Source organism: Caretta caretta, chromosome 1 (genome assembly GCF_965140235.1).
Source record: "Caretta caretta isolate rCarCar2 chromosome 1, rCarCar1.hap1, whole genome shotgun sequence".
Classification (NCBI taxonomy): Eukaryota; Metazoa; Chordata; order Testudines; family Cheloniidae; genus Caretta; species Caretta caretta.
In genome coordinates this window covers 60,782,209-60,802,108 of record NC_134206.1, presented here as the reverse complement: position 1 = coordinate 60,802,108, position 19,900 = coordinate 60,782,209, and the positions used below count along the sequence as shown (strand labels likewise).

Sequence of the window (19,900 nt, the reverse complement as noted above, 5' to 3'; positions counted from 1 at the left end):
TCCAGAGACCTCATTCCTGGCTCAGGGCCCCATTAAGTTAAGTGCTGTACAAATAATTGGCAAGGGTGGCAGCCCACCTTCATCATCAGAGCTCACAAGCACAACCATATCTAGGCAACTGGCTCACATGAAGGGTGGCTAATGCTCTAGAACTCTTGAGTCTGTGGGGAATGGTGAATAACGATGGTAGTTTTGAGACCCTGCTGGAGACCTTGTGGTCCTACCATGCCAGAAAAGAGCAGTAAAGAAGTCCTTCAGGCTGCCTGGAGTGGCTGCGGGGGGAAGCAGCCAATCAGAGAGGCTGAAGGGAGACATATACAAGGAGCTGCAGAGCTAGAGACAGTCAGTTTCTGCCTGGAGCTGAAGGAGCGTGAATGGTGTTCCTGGCTGGCTGAGGGAGCTACAGGACCACGGACAGAGCAGGTGCTGGCAGGGACCACGGGAGCAAGAAGGAGCTCTTGGCTGGCTGCTGGGACTGAATACAAGACTTCAGCCCTACGGTAAGGATGAAGCATTTGTGAAGGTGCTAGAGCTACGGGGAAGTGACAAAGGGAACTGAAGCAGCGTAGTGAAGAGTTAAAGGGGACACAGCAGCATGTGGCTGCTATTCACAGAGTCCCTGGGCTGGGACCCAGAGTAGTGGATGGACCTGAGTCGTCCTACCCCATTAGCCACAGGGGCAGTGGCCTGACTGTTGAAATGTTACGTACCCTGGAAGGGGAACTGAACTGCTTAGTGGCTGAGCTGGGATGAGACAGGCTCAGAGACAGAGGAAGGGAGGGAGCCCTGGGGGCACAACCCCTCACCAGGGTTGGGACTGTTTAAAGACTGCAGACTGAGACTTTACCTTTGAACTATTTATCCTGGAAGGGGTTTTGTTTTGTTGAAAGCACACAGCCTGTGTGTGTGACTTGGCCGGAGCGCTGAGTCACTGAAACTGCCTGAGAAACCACCGACAGGGGTCACCACAGACTGAGAGAGGTGCAGATGCACACCTGGGCAGCGGGTGATTGCGAGAGGTGGATTTTACCCTTTTACAGTCAGCCGTTCCAGACACCTCATTCTGAAGGGAATGACCCTTTGACCCCATCTCCCCCCCCATTCCATGCATGGTGAAAGCCACAGTTGCTTTACATTTCAGGTGGATCTCTTTTGGATTAGCTGGGGGTTCTTGAGAAGACCAGGGTACTTTGACTTCACATAAAGCTCTTAGGGTACTTTGAGCTGGAGGTGTAAATTCCAGCTGAAGAAGACAGACCCATGCTAGCTCTAATCGAGCTAGCGTGCTAAAAATAGAGTATAGCCACAGCAGCATGAATGGCAGGAGACTCTAGCCTCTCCAAGTATGTACCATCTCAGACTCTAGAGTTTGCATGGGTAGGTATCCTCGAGCTGGAATTTACACCTCCATCTTGAAATGTAGTCATACCCCTAGTAGTAAGAGCAATAGGGATTGGTCAGCCAGTGCAATGCAAGTGTATTATTTGAACAGAAATCAGTGTCTCCTGCCATAACTAGAAGCATGGGAATGGTGCATAACGATGGTGGTTTTGAGACCACAGGCAAAATTTTTGACTAGGTTAGTCTTGCATTTTCATTTGAATCAATTTCTTTGTCAGTATATTTCCCCCCTGAAAGCCTTTGTATTTACCAAGCTGCATTACATGGATGTTAAAGGAGCTGTTCATTATTCCCTTGATAGGAAAAAGCAGTTTTGGAAGTCCACAAGGTTTTTTTGATAAAATAAATAAATATCTAAAAGCCAGGATACCCAAATTCTGGGGCTATCTAAATGGATTAAATTATGTATTCAGATATGCTATATTTTAGGAGGAATTCAGTACCTGAAGGACTTAAAGCTCATTCTTGGAGAGGGATAGCAGCTACTGCAACTTGTATTTCATATGTGTCTATTGCTAAGATTTGTAAGGCTGCTGTCTGGAGCCTTAAAACTTTCACATAGCACTATTCTCTCAGTATTGAGTCCTTGTTGGATGCCCAGTTGGAGAGAACAGTGAGTGGCAGGACTCAGCCCTCTTCCTGAAGATTGTCACTGTTTGTGCTAGTCTCTTAGGCCTGGTCTACACTACCATGGTAACTCGATCTAATTTTCGCATCTTCAGTTACATGAATAACATAATTGAAGTTGATGTAGTTAGATCCACTTACCGCAGTGGCTACACTGTGCTGTGTCGATGGGAGAGCGTCTCCTGTTGACTTCCCTTATGCTTCTCAGGGACGTGGAGTACGCAAATCGATGGGAGAGTGCTCTCCCATCGATTTAGTGTGTCTTCACCAGACCCACTAAATCAACACTCGCTTCATCGATTGCAGCAGTGTCGATCTACCGGTAAGTGTAGACATGCCCTTACACTGAGGTTCTGGAGAGACAATGCCATAAAGGAGAAAGAAAAGTACTTATCAGTAACTTTGTACTCTTAATGTATAAGCTTTGCAAAGACCCAAAGGGTGGACTAATGGTTAGCATGCTAACCTGGGACTTGGGAGACATGAGTTTAATTTCCTGCTCTGCCACAGACTTCCTGTGTGACCTTAGGCAAATACTTCCCTACCTCACAGGAGTATTGTGAGGCTACATATATTAAAGATAGTGAGACATTTCATATGGTAATGGACACCACATAAAAACCTTAGATAGGAATCCACTGACCATTCCTCTGCCTCAGAGAGTTAAAAGAAATGTTTGGAGTAGAGAGGAAGGGCGAGACAGGGGCAGGGCTTTCATACCCTCAGTGCAATAATATTGAATCCAAAGGATATCCATGCAGAATCTCAGTATTTGTGCCAAGACTACTCCTCTTAATACTCATATCATTAGAGGGACCCTGATAGCACATATTAAAATGCAGTCTTACTCCGAAAAGTATTTATATAAAAATTACATGTCCTTACACCAAAGATCTGCTCCCTAAAGGTTCACTACATTCAAAGCTTTCAATGACTTGTATTGCAAGGTGCTGTTGTAGTAACTGAACCTAAAAATTTACCCTACTTGTAAGCTCTCAAGCAGGACAAGTCAGTGAAAGTTATAAAATGTTACAATAACCTTTAACAATAAATGTTGATGGGAAAATGTGCAAAAGGGAGACAGACTGAATTAGTTCATATTCTCTCCTCGTTTTGTTGGTTTATTTATTGCTCTGTGTGTGTTTATATTGGAGGGGATGTAATGTTATGAAGTAATGTTCCAACACGAAGAAAACTACCCTCCATCTTGCCACCCAGAGCAGGCTTCCCCATTATTCTGAAAGCAAGATGAGTGGCTGATGAGATCTAATTGACTTATAAACAGTCATACATATATATATATGGTGTGGGTTTAATTCTGGATAGGGGGTGGGCTAAAAGGACTAGTGTTCTCTTACTGAAGACCCTAAGGTAGAATTCTGTTGGTTAGAGCAGGGAAAGAAAGTCAGATTTTCTAATCTGACTGTGGGCAATTCACATGGCCCAGCATTACAGGAGTTTTATGAAAATTTATTAGCCTAGGTCCAAAATCTACTCATGTACCCTTCGAATCATAGAATCATAGCATATCAGGGTTGGAAGGGACCTCAGGAGATCATCTAGTCCAACCCCCTGCTCAAAGCAGGACCAATCCCCAATTTTTGCCCCCAATCCCTAAATGGCCCCCTCACTATGAAGGCTGATGATAATGGGGAAAAAACTAATGCTGTTTTTCTCATCTGTCAGAAAAATATTCTCACCCTAGGCAACTGGGGAAATATAATTTTATAAGGCTGATTTAGCTCAGCCTCAATAGTTATCTACCTTGCAGATATGTAAGGCTTAATTCATCAATGCTTCCAAAGGGCTTTGAGATCCTTGGATGGAATGTATGCTAGGAGCACTGAGTGTTCTAGTCGAACATTAGTTCCAGGAGTGAAAAATCCAGGTTCTCATTTGTTAATCCAAGGCCTGCTTGCCTTTCAGCCGTGACAGGAGAGGTATAAAAACCTACAGTAAGGCCATTTCAAGGATGCATGCAAACCAAATTTCACTGATTCTATTTGCCAACATTTTCTGAATTCTGTAGCATTGTTTCCCCACTGAAATAGTCCACTTCACCTTCATTTTATGGCAGCAAAGAGTTGGCCATGCATTTTGAACAAGGAATCAATTATAATGCCTTCTATGTCAGGAGATACACATTGGGGTGCTTAGAGGGGTTGCTGAGCTATCCCTGCAAGAGCAGCAGAATATTTTCTATTTTGCAGGATACTCCAAAAGAAGCCACGTGAAGGGAGCCACTTAGCTTGACCATGATTCATTTGGGGAGCAGCCTGCGTTCTGTCATCTCCAGAGTAGAAAATTATTTCACTATCAGTTTCATATGCTTTTACCTTAGCATACAAAGGCCTGGGCTGCTTTAAGCTAGTGGAGCTGTATTTTTTTTTTTAAGTTCAGTAAAAGAACATTTGCCTGAGGAGCTGAGAGACTCCGGTTTAAGTCCACAATATGCCAGTGATTTATTTATTACTGCTATGTAAGAAAATGTGCAGCAGTTTCCAGTTCTGAATATTTAACTGTGCATAGGAAAAATTAGCTGCCCTGAAATCCCTTTCATTTTAGTGCATTAATATAACCAGCACATTCCAACCAGAATTCACTTAGAGCAGAGAACCACGCTACAGCTTACACGGTAGCACTGTGATCCCATTATTGAGACTGACACTTCCTTTTTAGAAGTCATACTTCATTTCTGTCCACTTATGAATGGCAGGCCCGAGCTTGTTGAGGAAATCTTGGCTTCTCTTTGATTTTCAGTGCCACCAGCTGGGATGAAATGCTAGGTAAAGAGTCAATGAATGTCTGGAGCTCAGTATTATCTTCCTGGTATTCACCTCAGAATCAGGAAAATATTAAAGGCAGGGTTCCACCACCGATTTTTACTGATGAGTAGAGTGGAGCCTGAGCCACAGTGTTCAGATCCAGACTTTTCCATTGGTAGAGGGGCACTTGGACCTGGAGATTGTTTTTACTAGGAAACAAGGTGTGTTCTTAACTTGAGTTAGCTGACACAGGGTAATTAACATGGGTAAACAGCTAGTGATGACAAGGCAGTTTGTAGTTTTCATGTGACTTAGTAGGTCAAAGTGAACCCTAGGTTCTCCCACTCAACCTGCTAATACATGTGAAAATTACAAACTACCATATATACTCGATCATAAGCCAGTTTGTTTATAAGCCGATCCCCCCCAAGATTGATAAGTAAAAATGGAAAATTTTTATGACCCATTCATAAGCCGACCCTATAATTCAGGGGTTGGCAAACTTTGGCTCCGGGGCCATCAGGATAAGCCGCTGGTGGGCCAAGACTGTTTCTTTACCTTGAGGGTCCGCAGGCACGGAGGTAAACCTAAGTAAACAAAGTGTCCCGGCGTGCCAGCTGCTTACCCTGATGGGCCGGGACAGCAACTGGTGGGGAAATTTTGGGGGGAGGGGGAGAAGCTGGGGGTCAGGAGAGTAACCTATGTGCCCATCCCCCCATGTGACCCCACCCCTAGCCCAGGACCCCCACACTCTCCCCATCCCATCCCTTCCCACCTTAGCTGGGGAGAGCCAGGGGAGGATGTCTCTGGCCTGGCCGGAGCTGCTCCAGCAGGCTAGGCGGCGCAGCTGCAGCCTGCTCCAGTGGGCCAGACGGAGCAGCATGGCCACAGTGTGGTCCAGCGGGCCAGGCGGCGCGGCCACAGCCTGCCAGCCCTGGAGCTGCAGCTGCTTTGGAGGCTGGGGGGAGAGGAGCGTGGCCAGAAATGGAGAGACTCTGGCCCCACCTCTTCCCTTCGGGCTCTGCTGGCTGTGCTGCCTCTCCTTGCCCCCTCTGTTGGGGGAGAGGCTGTGTCCCACCTCTCCCTCTATACCCGTTCATAAGCCGACCCCCTTCTCTGGTGCTTCCCTTTTTTACTAAAAAAATTCGGCTTATGAACGAGTATATACGGTACCTTGTCTTAACTAACATGAGGTAAAATCTTAGTGAACTCAAGCTAAGAACACACCTTTTTTCCAAGTGAAGCTGCACCTTTAGTTTATCCTTCTATAAACAGTGGTCAGACACAAAGTTCAACTCCACATCTGGATCTGAACTTACCTTAAATTTGGGGATATTCAGATCCAGGGTATTGGAGCTGATTCAATACCAGAAATCGGTTAGAATCAAAAGCTATCACAGAAGAATAGCTCGTATGAAAAACCCACAAATTTTCATGACACTACTCTCACTTGGTGTCCTGTGAACACTTTTGAGCAGGGGGATGTATAGAAAAAGAGGGGGAAATGTAAAGTTGGAGGAAAAAAGAGTCATATTGCAGGTAGATATTCCAGCTGTCACTTTAAAATCTGTATTAATGAGTGAAAGCTAAGAGGCTGAGGGCCAGGAATACAACAGCACAATCAAGCTGCAACACTTATCCTGGAAACCTTTGCGGGCTTTAGATTTCTTTTCTGAAAAATGCCCTTTGAATATTTGAGAAAATAAATGTTAAACAATGAAAACCCTCATGATAGATTATGGATACCTTGATTTTAGAGACAGATTGGTTTTCCCCTAGCAAGCCAGTCCCTCTCAAGAGCGATACGAGAATATAACTTAATTTGGTTCAAAATGACGTCAGCTGGGTGGTGGGATCTGATTTAAAGCGTTAGGATTTCCAGGCCCTAGATCAGTGAGGAGTGAATACTCTTTAGAGGTAGTGGGTTCTTCTTCCGTGGACGGAGTAATCTAAGGGATGAATGGATCATCTGTGCCTGTTCTATATAATGAGAGGCCAAAGCGTGTCCTCTAGGGTATGTCTAGAAATAGCAGTGTGGAGCTGCCCTAGTCTAAGCCCACCCAACCCACTGGGTCTGTACTCAGGTGGCTAACACACATCACCACCTTTGCCACAATGTCCACACTGCTATTTTTAGTGTGCTAGCTTGAGCTATCATAGCGTGTGTCTGTTTATCCAGGCTGGGGGGCAACCTCCCAACTGCAGTGTCGACATGCCTTAGACTATGGGCTTTTGGGGGAAAGGGCTACCATTTATTATATGTCTGTATAGTGCCTAGCACAATGTGGCCCAGCTTGTTTGTGGGCTTTAGTCTCCACCTCATTATCCGTGGTAAATGATAATGGCTGGTATTGTTGTTAATAAACAGTAACTGTGGGATAGATATGATCTGCCATGTGATATTGGGTCTATGATTTCCCCTTGCCTTTAAATAGTGATAGTGGCTCCTAGAGGTGGTGGGTCATATGATGCAATGTTCTATGCAGACCGTCTGCTGAGGTCTGATGGAGTATTGCCATCTTCTTGCATAGTGCCTTAAAGCTTTGGACAGCTGCAACTTGCTCCATTTTAAGCAAACTAATTGCAGTCCCCCCAGTTCCTACGGAGTTGCTAATGAGTGACACGCACAAATGGGCCAAGCAGGAGCCTCTGTCCCATAGGAAATATTTCACCTTACTACCAGGAACAGAGAGCTTCATTCGTACTTGGTTTTTAGGCAGACACTGAAGGAAAAGTATCTGTATAGTGTATCCAAACCAAGGATTCTACAAGTCACCCTGCTGGTTCTTTCCATGCTGGCAGTCTCTGCTCAAGAGATTCAGTGGCTATTTTGATGGAGACAACAACTTGATTATCACCGTTGAAATGTGTCGTAAAATTGTATTAACAAAACAGCGAATACATTACACAAAGGCCTTAATCACTGGATGTTTACATAATGCCCACTGTGGACAAGTACGAAAGACCACAAAAGACCTGAGACCCCCCAAAAAGTCCATGAGTTCTGGCTTTCTCAAGCTGCTGAAGCACAGTGTCTTCTTCTTTACATTTCTGCTTCAGCAGCGTGAACTTTGCTCGCAGTTATTGCAATTCCTATAGCCAGGCTTCCATTATCAGAGAAGAGCTGGGCCAGTGAGGTGTTAAGGACAAGGCAATCGCCGTCTGATATGACAGAGTCCACGCACTCCAGTACCGATCTCGGGGTAGCTTCCCACTTCAGGCGCCTCTGATTCCTGTTGAGCTCAAGCCTGTAGGTGAAGTTATCGGCTTGTGTGGGGGTGCCAATCAGCATCATGGTGGCAAAGAACTGGGGATGGCCTTCGTATTTCTCCTGCTTCCTGAGCACAAGCAAAAAATGGTGGCCCAGGCAAGAATGCATTATTATCCAATCTGTTGGTGCAGGGAGGTGCATGTCTGTGGCCAGGAAAACAATCTCTGCCCCATGAAGGATGTTGATCCGGTGCGTCTGTCTCAGATGTGATACCACCACTTCTACATGGCCTTCCCATTGACAAGAAAACAGAGGGCACATGCAAGGAATCAGTTGTGGGTCGTGCACTGTCTCGAGGGGATGGTGGGAATGAAGGCTGCCTTGCTCCGTGGAGGTCTGACCGACTGCATGCCTGTTTGATACATACTGCAAGAAGAAGAGAAAAAAACAAGATGAAAGCTGAGGATACCATACCAGGCACTGACTTGGAACATACTTATAGGTCCTGGTCCTGAGAGGTGCTGAGCACCTGCAAATCCTGTTGACATCAATGGAAGCTGAAGGAACTCAGCACCTTTGAGATCAGACAGACCCACTGTGAGCAAGATGTGGACTTGTACAGACAGCAAAAGGTGCCAATAGCTGTCTCGTTCTGCAGGGGAAAAGATAAACCAGCAGGACTGCAATAAATCGTCTTAAATGAAAGTGATGCATGTGTTTTAAAAAGCAATTGCATTAGTTCAAGGGAAACAAATCTGTATTTTGTAAAAAACAAGGAGAGCATGGGGCATTTTATGCACTTATGGCTCTTAGAGCTCCTAACAGGGAAATGCAATATTTATAGCTTTATTACCCTTTAAGGAGACACTCTGGCAAACTTTTTTTTATCTGAAATAACATGTTGTATAACACATCATTTGTGAACCAAAATCAATTTTTATTGTGTAGGGTGGCCTCAGTATTTTTCTTTATGAATAAAAATACTTTGTGCCTAAATCTTGCTTTTTTAATCCATGTATATTAAAGGTGGACACATGACAGATTAAGGCAGTGGCACAATAGCCCATGCACAGAGACACCAGGTCTTGGAGTCCTGTGATTGTGTCAACATTTCAGCTTGCATTACAAAAAAATACAAATTTCTATCCTCATGGTTGTGAAGAAACACTCAGTTTATGTTTTTGAGTTTAATTGATGCAGTGACCTCTGCCTCAGTCTGTGGGCGTCCTGAAACAATAGCTCTGAGTGATGGGAACTGTCTCATACATCTCAATGGGGAGCTAATTCCAAGCTCCACTGCTCTGAGGGGCCCTGCCAACACCTCCTCAGCACAGGATTTTGTGAGTGACAGAGGGAGAAGAATGCAGGGGATATTCAACCCTTCAAAGTTCACTCGACACTAGTGGCAGTTTACTACTAGAAACCCAAGTCTCTTTCCCCCATTTTCAGCCATGGGAGGTGCTCATGCACCAGCAAAAGCAATGAGAGACAATGAACATGCTGCTGCAGAACAAGCCATGTGCTGAAATGAATGTGTTGATATAATGTTTTGACACTTTGTCCAGCAATCCTATTCATTTTAACACATTTCACCTGAAGTAGGAAACAACAGTATGTATCAGAACATCTATCATCCGTTCTTCTCCTGATTATGTCTCTAGTAGAACTGGGAATTTATCAGGTCATTTGGCGTTCGCTTGTGAATGTCAAGTTGCTGAGGCCTAACTATCCCACCCTGTCCCACGTTCTGGACTGAAGTCTCCTTCCATTATTATTTCCACAGCACTTGGACTTTGTCACCCCAGACATCCTGGGGGGTATCCACTCGTAAATTGCCCCACTATGTAAATGGTCAATATTCACTCGAAAGGCATGATTGTAGACTCCAGGCTTTTCAGGCAGTTGAATTTTGATATGTAACCTCTAAAGCTACAGTGGCCAGAGGGCAATGTTAAATGTGCTGCTGCATAATAGGTGGTTCTCACTGAGACCCTGTACATCTACTTTCTTCGATATTTGATGCAAAGAGTAATGGATCATTTAAACATGTACTGAACCATCTAGTACTTGCTTTGGAGAATTATTACTCCAAATTATTATGCTGTGTTCTTTTTTCATTCTTTTTTTATGTACTTTGTTGTGTTAAAATCCAAGAATTTAAAATTTCCAACAAGATTCTGGACTAAAGACTGATAAATAACCAGCATTGCCTGGAAAATAAAGTAGGTCATTATAAACTAATCGAGGTGTCTGCCTTTAGTGGCTTGCTTATCATAGAGGGACCGTCGGAGATGACAGGTTCACACTTTATCCTGCATTTCTTCCTTCTTCCTGTTTGGATGAAAGTTATAGTTAATTTAAATCATCTCTTGGTGAAGGAGGTTATTGCGACAGCAGATCATAAAAGGCCCTTTTTTAAATTGCTGAAATGCTAATTGCTTCATAAAATGAATTCTGATCTCCCCATCTAATACAATGGGTGTGAGCAATTACTTTCACTCAGCAAACTGTTAATGCAACATTAGTGATTATACTAATTAAAACTAATGAACTCTTACTCACATGCTGATAAACCTCTCAACCACTCAACAAACTCCAACCGTCTATCAGTTTTATTTAACTTCCCTTTTGGAAGAGGGATCTTAAATTAACCTTTGGAATAACATTCAAAATTAGGTTTTGAAATGTAAAGCTTTATTAACTGTGTATAATTCCTCTCCAAAGATTACCAGAGTCAGAGAAACCATTTCCATTGAGGGTGTAATTGAATTTAAAAATGTATTCTCCTAATTTGATAAGTTACACTAGCATGGTGTATAATGGTAGCTCAGCCATCTGAATCGTAGTAAAAAAAAGACATGTCTCTGCAAATATCATGCTATGACAATCATTCTTTAGTGGCTCAGGAGCTGGGTAAATAATTTGTAATGAATAATTTTATTCACTGAATTTTACCTCTTCCTAGCTTTGTGAAGTTTCCACAAACAAATTGTGAATTTCTCATATGTATTCAGTATTGGAAAGGATTTGTTGAATCATTTCAGTGAAGAATGCCAGGTTGGTATCTTGTTTCAGGTCAGATTAGTATGAAATACTGGAACTTCAAGATAGGTTGATTACATGAAGGTCACGTGGTTTTCTTCTATTGTCTGACTGGATAACAGCAACCTTTGGCTTTGAGTTTCTGGTATGAATATTTACACGTATTTATTCAAAATTCACTTCATATTTTGCAAGATTTGTTTAAAATCCGTAGTCTCAATGAACATTCCTGCCAGAAAACTCATTTGCTAGAATATCTCCTAAAACCCTTGAGATTTAAGTGGTATATAGGCCTTTTGCTGGTTTTCTGCACAGGCATGAGTTGCACCCATAAACACACACAAAAAGGGGCATGAATATAACAATAGTGAATTAGTTTAAGTGTTCAAATGAATACTTATGAACTTTTTTCCATGTTTGACCCACTCAAACAGCTTCCTCCTGTCATGGTTTTTTGAAGGTATGGCTTATTGGACTGTGGTTCTCTTTAAAAACAAACAATCAAGTGTAATGCCTAACTGATCCATTTGCCAAAAGGCATATTTATAAATACATGGCAAACTCAGCTGAATCACAAGACGAGAGAGAGGAAGTTTGGGCTTGTTGTTAGGATGAAGAAGATCCAGGTTCAGTTACTGGCTCTTCCACACATTTTCTGTTTGAACTGTAATCTCTCTATGACTCCGTTCTCCAGCTGTAAAACAGGGATAATAATCTTTCCTTTCTTCCACCGTTTGTCTGTCTGGACTATATAGACTGTAAGTTCTTTGAAGCAGACAGTGTCACCAAAGCGCACATCCAGCACCTAGAACAATGGGGCGGCCATCTTCATTAGGGCCTGTTAGCACTACTGAGATATAAATAATTGGACTATTTTAGATTTACACTACTGCATGTGAGAGAAGAATTTGGCCTCTGGTTTAGTAATGACTGAGAACTGTAGTGTTATTCGTTTCTGTTAGCTGACAGGAAAATGAGAACATCACGCTCAGTGAACAGGGATGACTCTCTCTGAACCTGGCCAATAAGGATTTGCTGACTGACAAGCAACTGTTGTTAATAGTCAGCTCTCTCTGGATACTTGTATAACTGGGTTTTATCCAGTGATCACAGAGTGCTTTAGAAACATTAATTAATTCTCTCAAAATCCTTGCTTATTTGCTCAGACCGGTCATGGGCCTGATCCAAAGTCAAAGTCAATGGGAGTCTTTGCACAGGGTCACTCAGCAAATCAGTGGCAGAGCGGAAGATAAAACACAGGAGTCCCAACACCTTGCTCTTCCCAGAAGACTGCACTCTCTCTATACTGCCATTTTGGCAGTAGATGTGATTTTTCTTAAGTTTTAGTAATGCTTTTGACATAGTCCCATATGACATTCTAGAGAAATGTGGTCTAGATTAAATTACTATAAGGTGGGTGCTCAACTGGTTGAAGGACTGTACTCAAAGAGTAGTTATCATGGTACACTGCCAGACTGGGAGGATGTATCTAGTGGGGTCCCACAGGGGTCTTTCCTAGCTCTGGTACTATTCAATAATAACTTGTATAATGAAGTGGAAAAAATATGCAAATGACACCAAGCTGGGAGAGGTTGCAAGCACTTGGGAGGACAGGACTAGAATTCAAAATGACTTTGACAAATTGGAGAATTTGTCCAAAACTAACAAGATGAAATTCAGTAAAGACAAGTGCAATATACACAAATTTAAAATGGGAAATAATTGGCCAGGCAGAAGTACCACTGAAAAGGATCTGGAGTCATAGTTGATCACAAACTGAACAAGAGCCAAAATGTGATGCGGTTGCCAAAAAGGGTAATATCAATCTGGGGCCCATTAACAAGAGAGATGTATGTAAGACATGGGAAGTAACTGTCCCACTCTCCTCAGCATTGGTGAGGTATTGTGTCCAGTTTGGGACACTGCACTTTAAGAAAGATGTGGACAAATTGGAGAGTGTCTAGAGGAGAGCAACAAAAATGATAAATTGTTTAGAAAACCTCACCTATGAGGAAATGTTAAACAAAACCTGAGCATGTTTAGTTTTGAGAAGAGTAGACTGAGGGGGGACCTTATATGTTTAAATATGGGCTGGGCTGTTATAAAGAGGACGGTGATCAATTGCTCACCATGTCACTAACGATAGGACAAGAAATAATAGGCTTAATCTGCAGCAAGGCAGATTTAGGTTAGATATTAGGAAGATCTTGCTAACTACAAGGATAGTTAAGTACTGGAATAGGTTACCAAGGAAGGTTGTGGAATCACTGTCACTAGAGGCTTTTAAGAACAGGTTAGGCAAACACCTGCCAGGGACATGTAAGTTTATTTGCTCCAACCCCAGTGCAGGAAGCTGGACTTGATGACTTCTCGAAGTCACTTGCAGCCCTACATTTCTTATTTTTTGTGAAAATTCGGATTGAGTGACAGCCCAGTGCACCTTGGTAAGATGGAATTTTACAAATAGTGCAGGTGAGAAACAGACACTGTTCCTTTTATGGACACAAATGACTTGCTTCCTCTGATGCTTGAACTTTTGTGCTGAATTACAACAGGCTTGGTAGACCCTCACTCCCATATTTCTACCTGTCAGTTAAGGCAGACAGAGTTCTCTTTGAATTAGACTTCCATGCCCTCCCCAGCTCCTGCACACCTCATCTATGACACAAATCACATATTACTGATATATTTCTTCACACTTAATGAATGAATTCTAGTTCTAAAGTCCACAATGTCTGAATTGTCTCCCTCATGGAGTTTTGATGTTCATTCATATAATCTGAGAGCCACACTTTAAATGAAGTATCTCAGATAAGGAATTGATTAAATGTAACCAATTTGCTGCTTGTCCTCCTCTCTATTCGCTGTGCTGTAGAATCCTATTGATGTTCCATTTAAAATCAATGAAACATCAGGTGGTTCTTGGTACATCCCAGCAGAGCTCAGAATGTGCATTCTGCATCAAATATGGAACTTGGGACATTCAGCAGCAGTCAAAGAATTAAAAAATCACTTATAGTGTTTAATTAAATGCCATTTAATTATTAAAACCATATTTATTGAGGTTCAATAGTTACAATATAAAAAGGACAGACCTCTAACAGTTCTTAAACTTCAACAAATATTTGTCACAAAGTTATTAAACTTCCATAATAAATATACTTTCCACAAATGTTTTAAAGTGAATGTAGCTCTGGTAAAAGGTATAAGCCTATTTAAATCTTGAGATGGTGGGTGGAGCCCACCAGAACAACATAATGTCCACCCCTCTCCTTGTTTTGGAGCAGGAACTTGAAATTTGGTAGGGGAGCAGCCTTTGCATTGGAGATGTGCCTTTTGCTGTTCCTGTGACATTCCGACCAAGTTTTACTAAGTTATAAGCATCTGAAAATCAAATTTGCATATCCTCAGAAGAGACTTGAATAGATAAATTTCCCCAGAGATTCCATCACACTGAGCGTGCACCAGCCCAAAGCATAATAGGACTTTCTCTATGCTGCTGTGGGCTGGATTGAGGCTAGGCACCAGTACTAAGAACAGGGAGCCTGTCCCTTGTATGCTCCCATCCCCTCCACCACCAGTTGAGACCAGACAGTTTAAGGAGCAAGCTGCCTGATTTGAGTGCAGAGTGGACAAGATCCTGACTTGAGGGGGGAGGCGGGGAGTGTAGAATGGAACAAGGAGCCATGGGAAAGGATTGGACTGGAATTTGGGGGAAACTGGGACTGAATAGGTGTCATGACTGGGATGAGAACAATCTGACTTAGTGGTCAGAGTGCGTGTTGAGCGTCAGGTTGGGTCCAGTACCAGAAGGTCAGAGTCTGAAAGAGGCCAGAGGGCATATGAGGAGTCAGGTGTCATGAGGCAGGCAGGATCAGGTTACCAGGAGATCAGAGTCATGCAGCAGGAGCAGGTAGTGTAAAGAAAGCAGTTCTAAACAGGGAAAATCCAGTGCATGGACAAATTCCTGTTCCTCCACTCAGTTTAAATACAAGCAGGGAGCCAATCGGGACCCCCTAGAGTTCTGCCAATCAGATCCCAGAGTCCTCGGACAGAGTTCAGCTTCTAGTTCTAGCAACCAAGGGGGTCACTAGGTGACCAGTCAGAAGTTACTAGCGCCTAAGAGCTCTGTGGGCTAGTATTCAAGGCCCTCCAGCCCCTAATGCTAAGAGGAATACTGGGAGTGGAACCTTAGAAAACTGAGGATCCCTGGCATAGGGGTATGGGACAAGAAGGGAAGGAAACAGAGTGAGCTCTGGCTTGGTGTATGATATGGCACCAGTGTGTTCTGCACTGAGTCCTCCCAGTTTGTTGGGCTGATGCCTCCCTTTTTAAGGTTTCAGAGGGGTAGCCATGTTAGCCTGTAGCAGCAAAAACAATGAGGAGTCCTTGTGGCACCTTAGAGACTAACACATTTATCTGGGCATAAGCTTTTTTGGGCTAAAACTCACTTCATCAGATGCATGGAGTGAAAAATACAGTAGGCAGGTATAAATACACAGCACATGAAAAGATTGGAGTTGCCTTACCAAGTGTGGTAAGGGGGGAAAGGGGGTCAGTGCTAATGAGGCCAATTCAATTAGGGTGGATGTGGCCCATTCCCAACAGTTGACAAGAAGGGGTGAATATCAACAGAGGCAAAATTACTTTTTGTAGTGACCCAGTCACTCCCAGTCTTTATTCAGACCTAATTTGATGGTGTCAAGTTTGAAAATTAATTCCAGTTCTGCAGTTTCTCGTTGAAGTCTGTTTTTGAAGGTTTTTTTGTTGAAGAAAGGCGACTTTTAAGTCTGTTATTGAGTGTCCAGGGAGATTGAAGTGTTCTACTGGTTTGAATGTTACAATTCTTGATGTCTGATTTGTGTCTACTTATTCTTTTGCGTAGAGACTGTCCAGTTTGGCCAATGTACATGGGTCCAGATGATGAAGATGTCATCAATGTAGCGCAAGTAGAGTAGGGGCATTAGGAGAGGAGAGCTGAGGAAGTGTTGTTCTAAATCAGCCATAAAAATGTTGGCATACTGTGGGGCCATGTGGGTACCCATAGCAGTGCCACTGACTTGAAGGTATAAATTGTCCCCTCACCCACAACTATTTCAGATTTGGGGATGATTTATACCTTCAAGTCAGCGGCACTGTTATGGGTACCCGCATGGCCCCACAGTATGCCAACATTCTTCCCTGACTTAACTGAGAATAGAGTACTTGCTTCAGGAGGCAAGTGTCAGGCCTACGTACAGGCCTACATACACAGTGGCCAGCCCAGAGGAGTTGGTGTTTCATGACCTGCCCTTCTATACTGCTGATATTGACTGCAGAGAGAATGCTAATGTTAGTGCATCGGTCTTCCCAGCTGATCCTAAGAATCCTCCTGAAGCAGCGCTGCTGGAACCATTCCATCCACTTGAGATGCCGTCTATAGTTTACCCAGGTCTCACCCATAGAGAAAGATGAGGATGACAACTGCATTGTAAACCAAGATTTTGGTGCCTGTTCGCAGATCCCTATCATTGAAGACTCATTTGAGTAGTCTTTCAAAGGATGTGCTGGCACAATGGATCCTGTCTTCAATTTCTGTGTCAATGCTCGCTGTTTGGGAGAGGTGGCTATCAAGGAATGGAAAATGGCCCACATTTTGCAGGGGTTCTCCACTGATGGTGATTTGTGGAATACGAAGAATAGTTTATGCAGGTGAGGGCTGGTAGAGTACCTTGATTTTCACGATGTTGAGAGAGAGACCCAGGCTGTGATAGGTATCTGCAAAAAGGTTTAGGGTACTTTGCAGGTCAGCCTCTGTGTGTGTGAGAATGATGCAGCCATCTGCATACTGAATCAGTGATGCCAGTTCTCGTGATCTTAGATTTTGTTTGGAGACGTCGGAGATTGAGGAGTTGACCATCCATACTATACTCAATCCTGATTCCATCAAGAACGCAGTCATGAATGAGAATCAGGGTCATGGCAAGGTAAATGGAGAAGGTTGGCACAATGACACAGTCCTGCTTGACAACAGTGCAAATGATGAATGGTTCGGTCTCTGAGCCATTGCACAGAATGGTGGCAGTCAACCCATCATGGAGTAGTCTGATGATGGAAATGAATTTCTGTGGACAGCCAAAACTACACAGCACTTTCCATAGGGCATCACGATTGATAGAGTCAGAGACCTGGGTTAGGTCAATGAATGCCATGAACAGTTCCTGGTGTTGCTTTCTGAACTTCTCCTGAATCTGTTGTGCCACAAAGATCATTTCAGTTGTGCCTTGGGATGGTCTGAAGCCACACTGTGATTCGGGGAGGAGTTCCTCAGCTGAGCATTCCCCATGCAACCTTTATTTGAACTCCCTGTGCATATGCAATATGAGATAACAGCCTTCAGTTACAGGATCACATTTTTCCAGAGGACTCCCACATCATTCAGTGCACAGATTGGTTGGTGCTCACTTAATTCTGTTTTCTTCTTGTTTTTTGTGTGGCTTTATGCCTTATTTGCTGTATTCTATTCAAAACCTGCTCTGAAGACAGAATTATTAATTTCCTCATGGACTTTTCTGTGGTGCTCATCACTATAGTAGCTGAAAGCTTCACAAATATTCATGAATTTACCTTCACCCCTGTGAGACGAGTGTATATTTTCCCCATTTTACAGATATGGAACTGAGACAGCGATCAGTTAAGATCAAAGTATCCTGATTTTTCATATGTTCAACATACAGCTCCCATTGACTTCAGTTGCAGCTGTAAGCACTCAGCGCTTCTGCAAATCTGACTCCAAGGTCTCCAGTCAGGCACTCAGAAAATAAATTAAACTTTTCCCACTTGTGCATTCAAGTAACTTGCCCAGCATCACATAGACTCTGTGGCAGAGGCAAGGACAGAATCCAGTCCTCCAGGTCAACATTCAACTGACTTAACCATGAGATTACTCATTCTCTTTCTGCAGTCCCCTGCCTCATTCACCACCTCCTATAACAAATGAAGCAGCGATCCTACAAAGAAAACAGCCTTCTTCAGTACACACACATGATTCTTCCCCCCAAGGCATGTCCCTCCTGTGCACTGAATGAGTTAGGGGTCCTGCACAAAAAATATTATAACACGTAATTCTAGGCCAGGGGTAGGGAACCTATGCCAAAGGCGGCACGCGAGTTGATTTTCAGTGGCGCTCACACTGCCCGGGTCCTGGCCACCAGTCCGGGGGGCTCTGCATTTTCATTTAATTTTAAATGAAGCTTCTTAAACATTTTAAAAACCTTATTTACTTTACATCCAACAATAGTTTAGTTACATATTATAGACTTATAGAAAGAGACCTTCTAAAAACGTTAAAATGTATTACTGGCACGCCAAACCTTAAATTAGAGTGAATTAATGAAGACTCGGCACACCACTTCTGAAAGGTTGCCAACCCCTGATCTAGGCTGTATATATGATGCATACGGTGGGGTTTACGCTCATCAACTGTTAGACAAGAGGATTAAGAGACAATTAGTGCACCTGTGATTGATTGATTTTCTCCTAGCCAGAGGGGGCAGAGCTAGGTAAGGATCTTTAAGTACCTGGGCCTTATATGGAACCAAAGGGAACTCAGTGAGGAGGAGATAGGGTTTCTTTCTACAAGAGAAATCCTACAGGAAACAGGATAGGCCCTCGGATGGGGGGAAGCCCTGAGATAGACTTTAAATAGGGAAGTAGTCAGGTAGGGTCCACAGGGAGCAGGTTAGGATCCTGTGGGGGAGGCCCGGAGCTGCGGAGCTGGTGTTCAGGGTGGGGGCAGTGTGCAGAGACCCTGTGGCCGCACCTCCACCTAGGAGCCAGAGGGAAATGCTGGCTGCTTCTGTGACCTGCCTGAGGTAAATGCTGCCTGGAGTTTGCACCCTGAACCCCCTCCTGCACCCCATTCCCCCTCCCATACCCAAACTCACTCTCAGAGCCCGAACCTCATTTACCCTCCAACCCTGAGCCCCCTCCTGCACCCCAGACCCCTCATCCCCAGAGCCACACCAGAGTCTGCACCCCCTGCAAGAGCCCTCACCTCCTCCTACATCTCAACCCCCTGCTGCAGCCTGGAGCCCCCCCATACCCTGAACCCCTCATTTCTGGCCCCAGCCCAGAGCCTGTACCCCCTTCCACACTCTATCACCCTGCTCCAGCCCAGAGCCCCCTCTCATACTCTGAACCCCTCATTTATTGACCCACACAAGAGCCCTCACCCCCTCCCATACCCAACTCCCTGCCCAGCCTGGTGAAAATGAGGAAGGGTGGGGGAGAGTGAGCAATGGAGGGTGGGGGGATGGAGTGAGTGGGGGCGGGGCCTTGGAGAAGGGTCAGGGTGGGGCCTCAGGAAAGGGGCGGGGCAGGGGAGCAGAGCAGGGATATTCAGTTTTCTGCAGTCAGAAAGTTGGCAACCCTAAACAAAAGGGTGGAACAAGGCCTGGTGCCCAGGAAGCCCCCGGGTGCAGTGGGGAGAAGGGTAGGGTTGGAATGTCCCAAATGAGCCCTTCTTTCCTTAGCTGATGCAGGCTGCTTAAGGGACAGAGCTCCGCATCTTCTACAGAGAGATTATGATTTTCTATCAAAAATTGTATAAACGTTCCTTAAAGGGACCGGATCTATTAACTTGTGCCATAGTTTGTGAAATGTGCTACTTGTCCTAAGTTCTTCCTGACATCCTCGTTTTCTCTGCTTATATGGGCCCCACCCTATCTCCCCAGCTATATAGAAACTATCTCCACTAGTTCTCTAATTCTTAGCTCCCATTTGACCCATTTGCCACCCACTGTTACACACCCACATGTTATTTACACCTACCACGTAGGGAGTAAAGTTCTAAAGATAACATGAAGAAACTAGC

The 19,900-nt window shown here is 44.0% G+C and overlaps 1 protein-coding gene across 1 annotated transcript in view; it reads right to left on the bottom strand.

The window, feature by feature from the left end:
• Window positions 1-7,653: 7,653 nt before the first annotated feature.
• SIAH3 (siah E3 ubiquitin protein ligase family member 3) overlaps window positions 7,654-19,900 on the bottom strand; it is a 79,993-nt gene continuing 67,746 nt past the window's right edge. Inside the window, exon 2 of the mRNA XM_048850680.2 lies at window positions 7,654-8,430. Coding sequence (XP_048706637.1) covers window positions 7,837-8,430 — 594 coding nt within the window. The 3' untranslated portion in view covers window positions 7,654-7,836. The remainder of the gene's footprint in view (window positions 8,431-19,900) is intronic.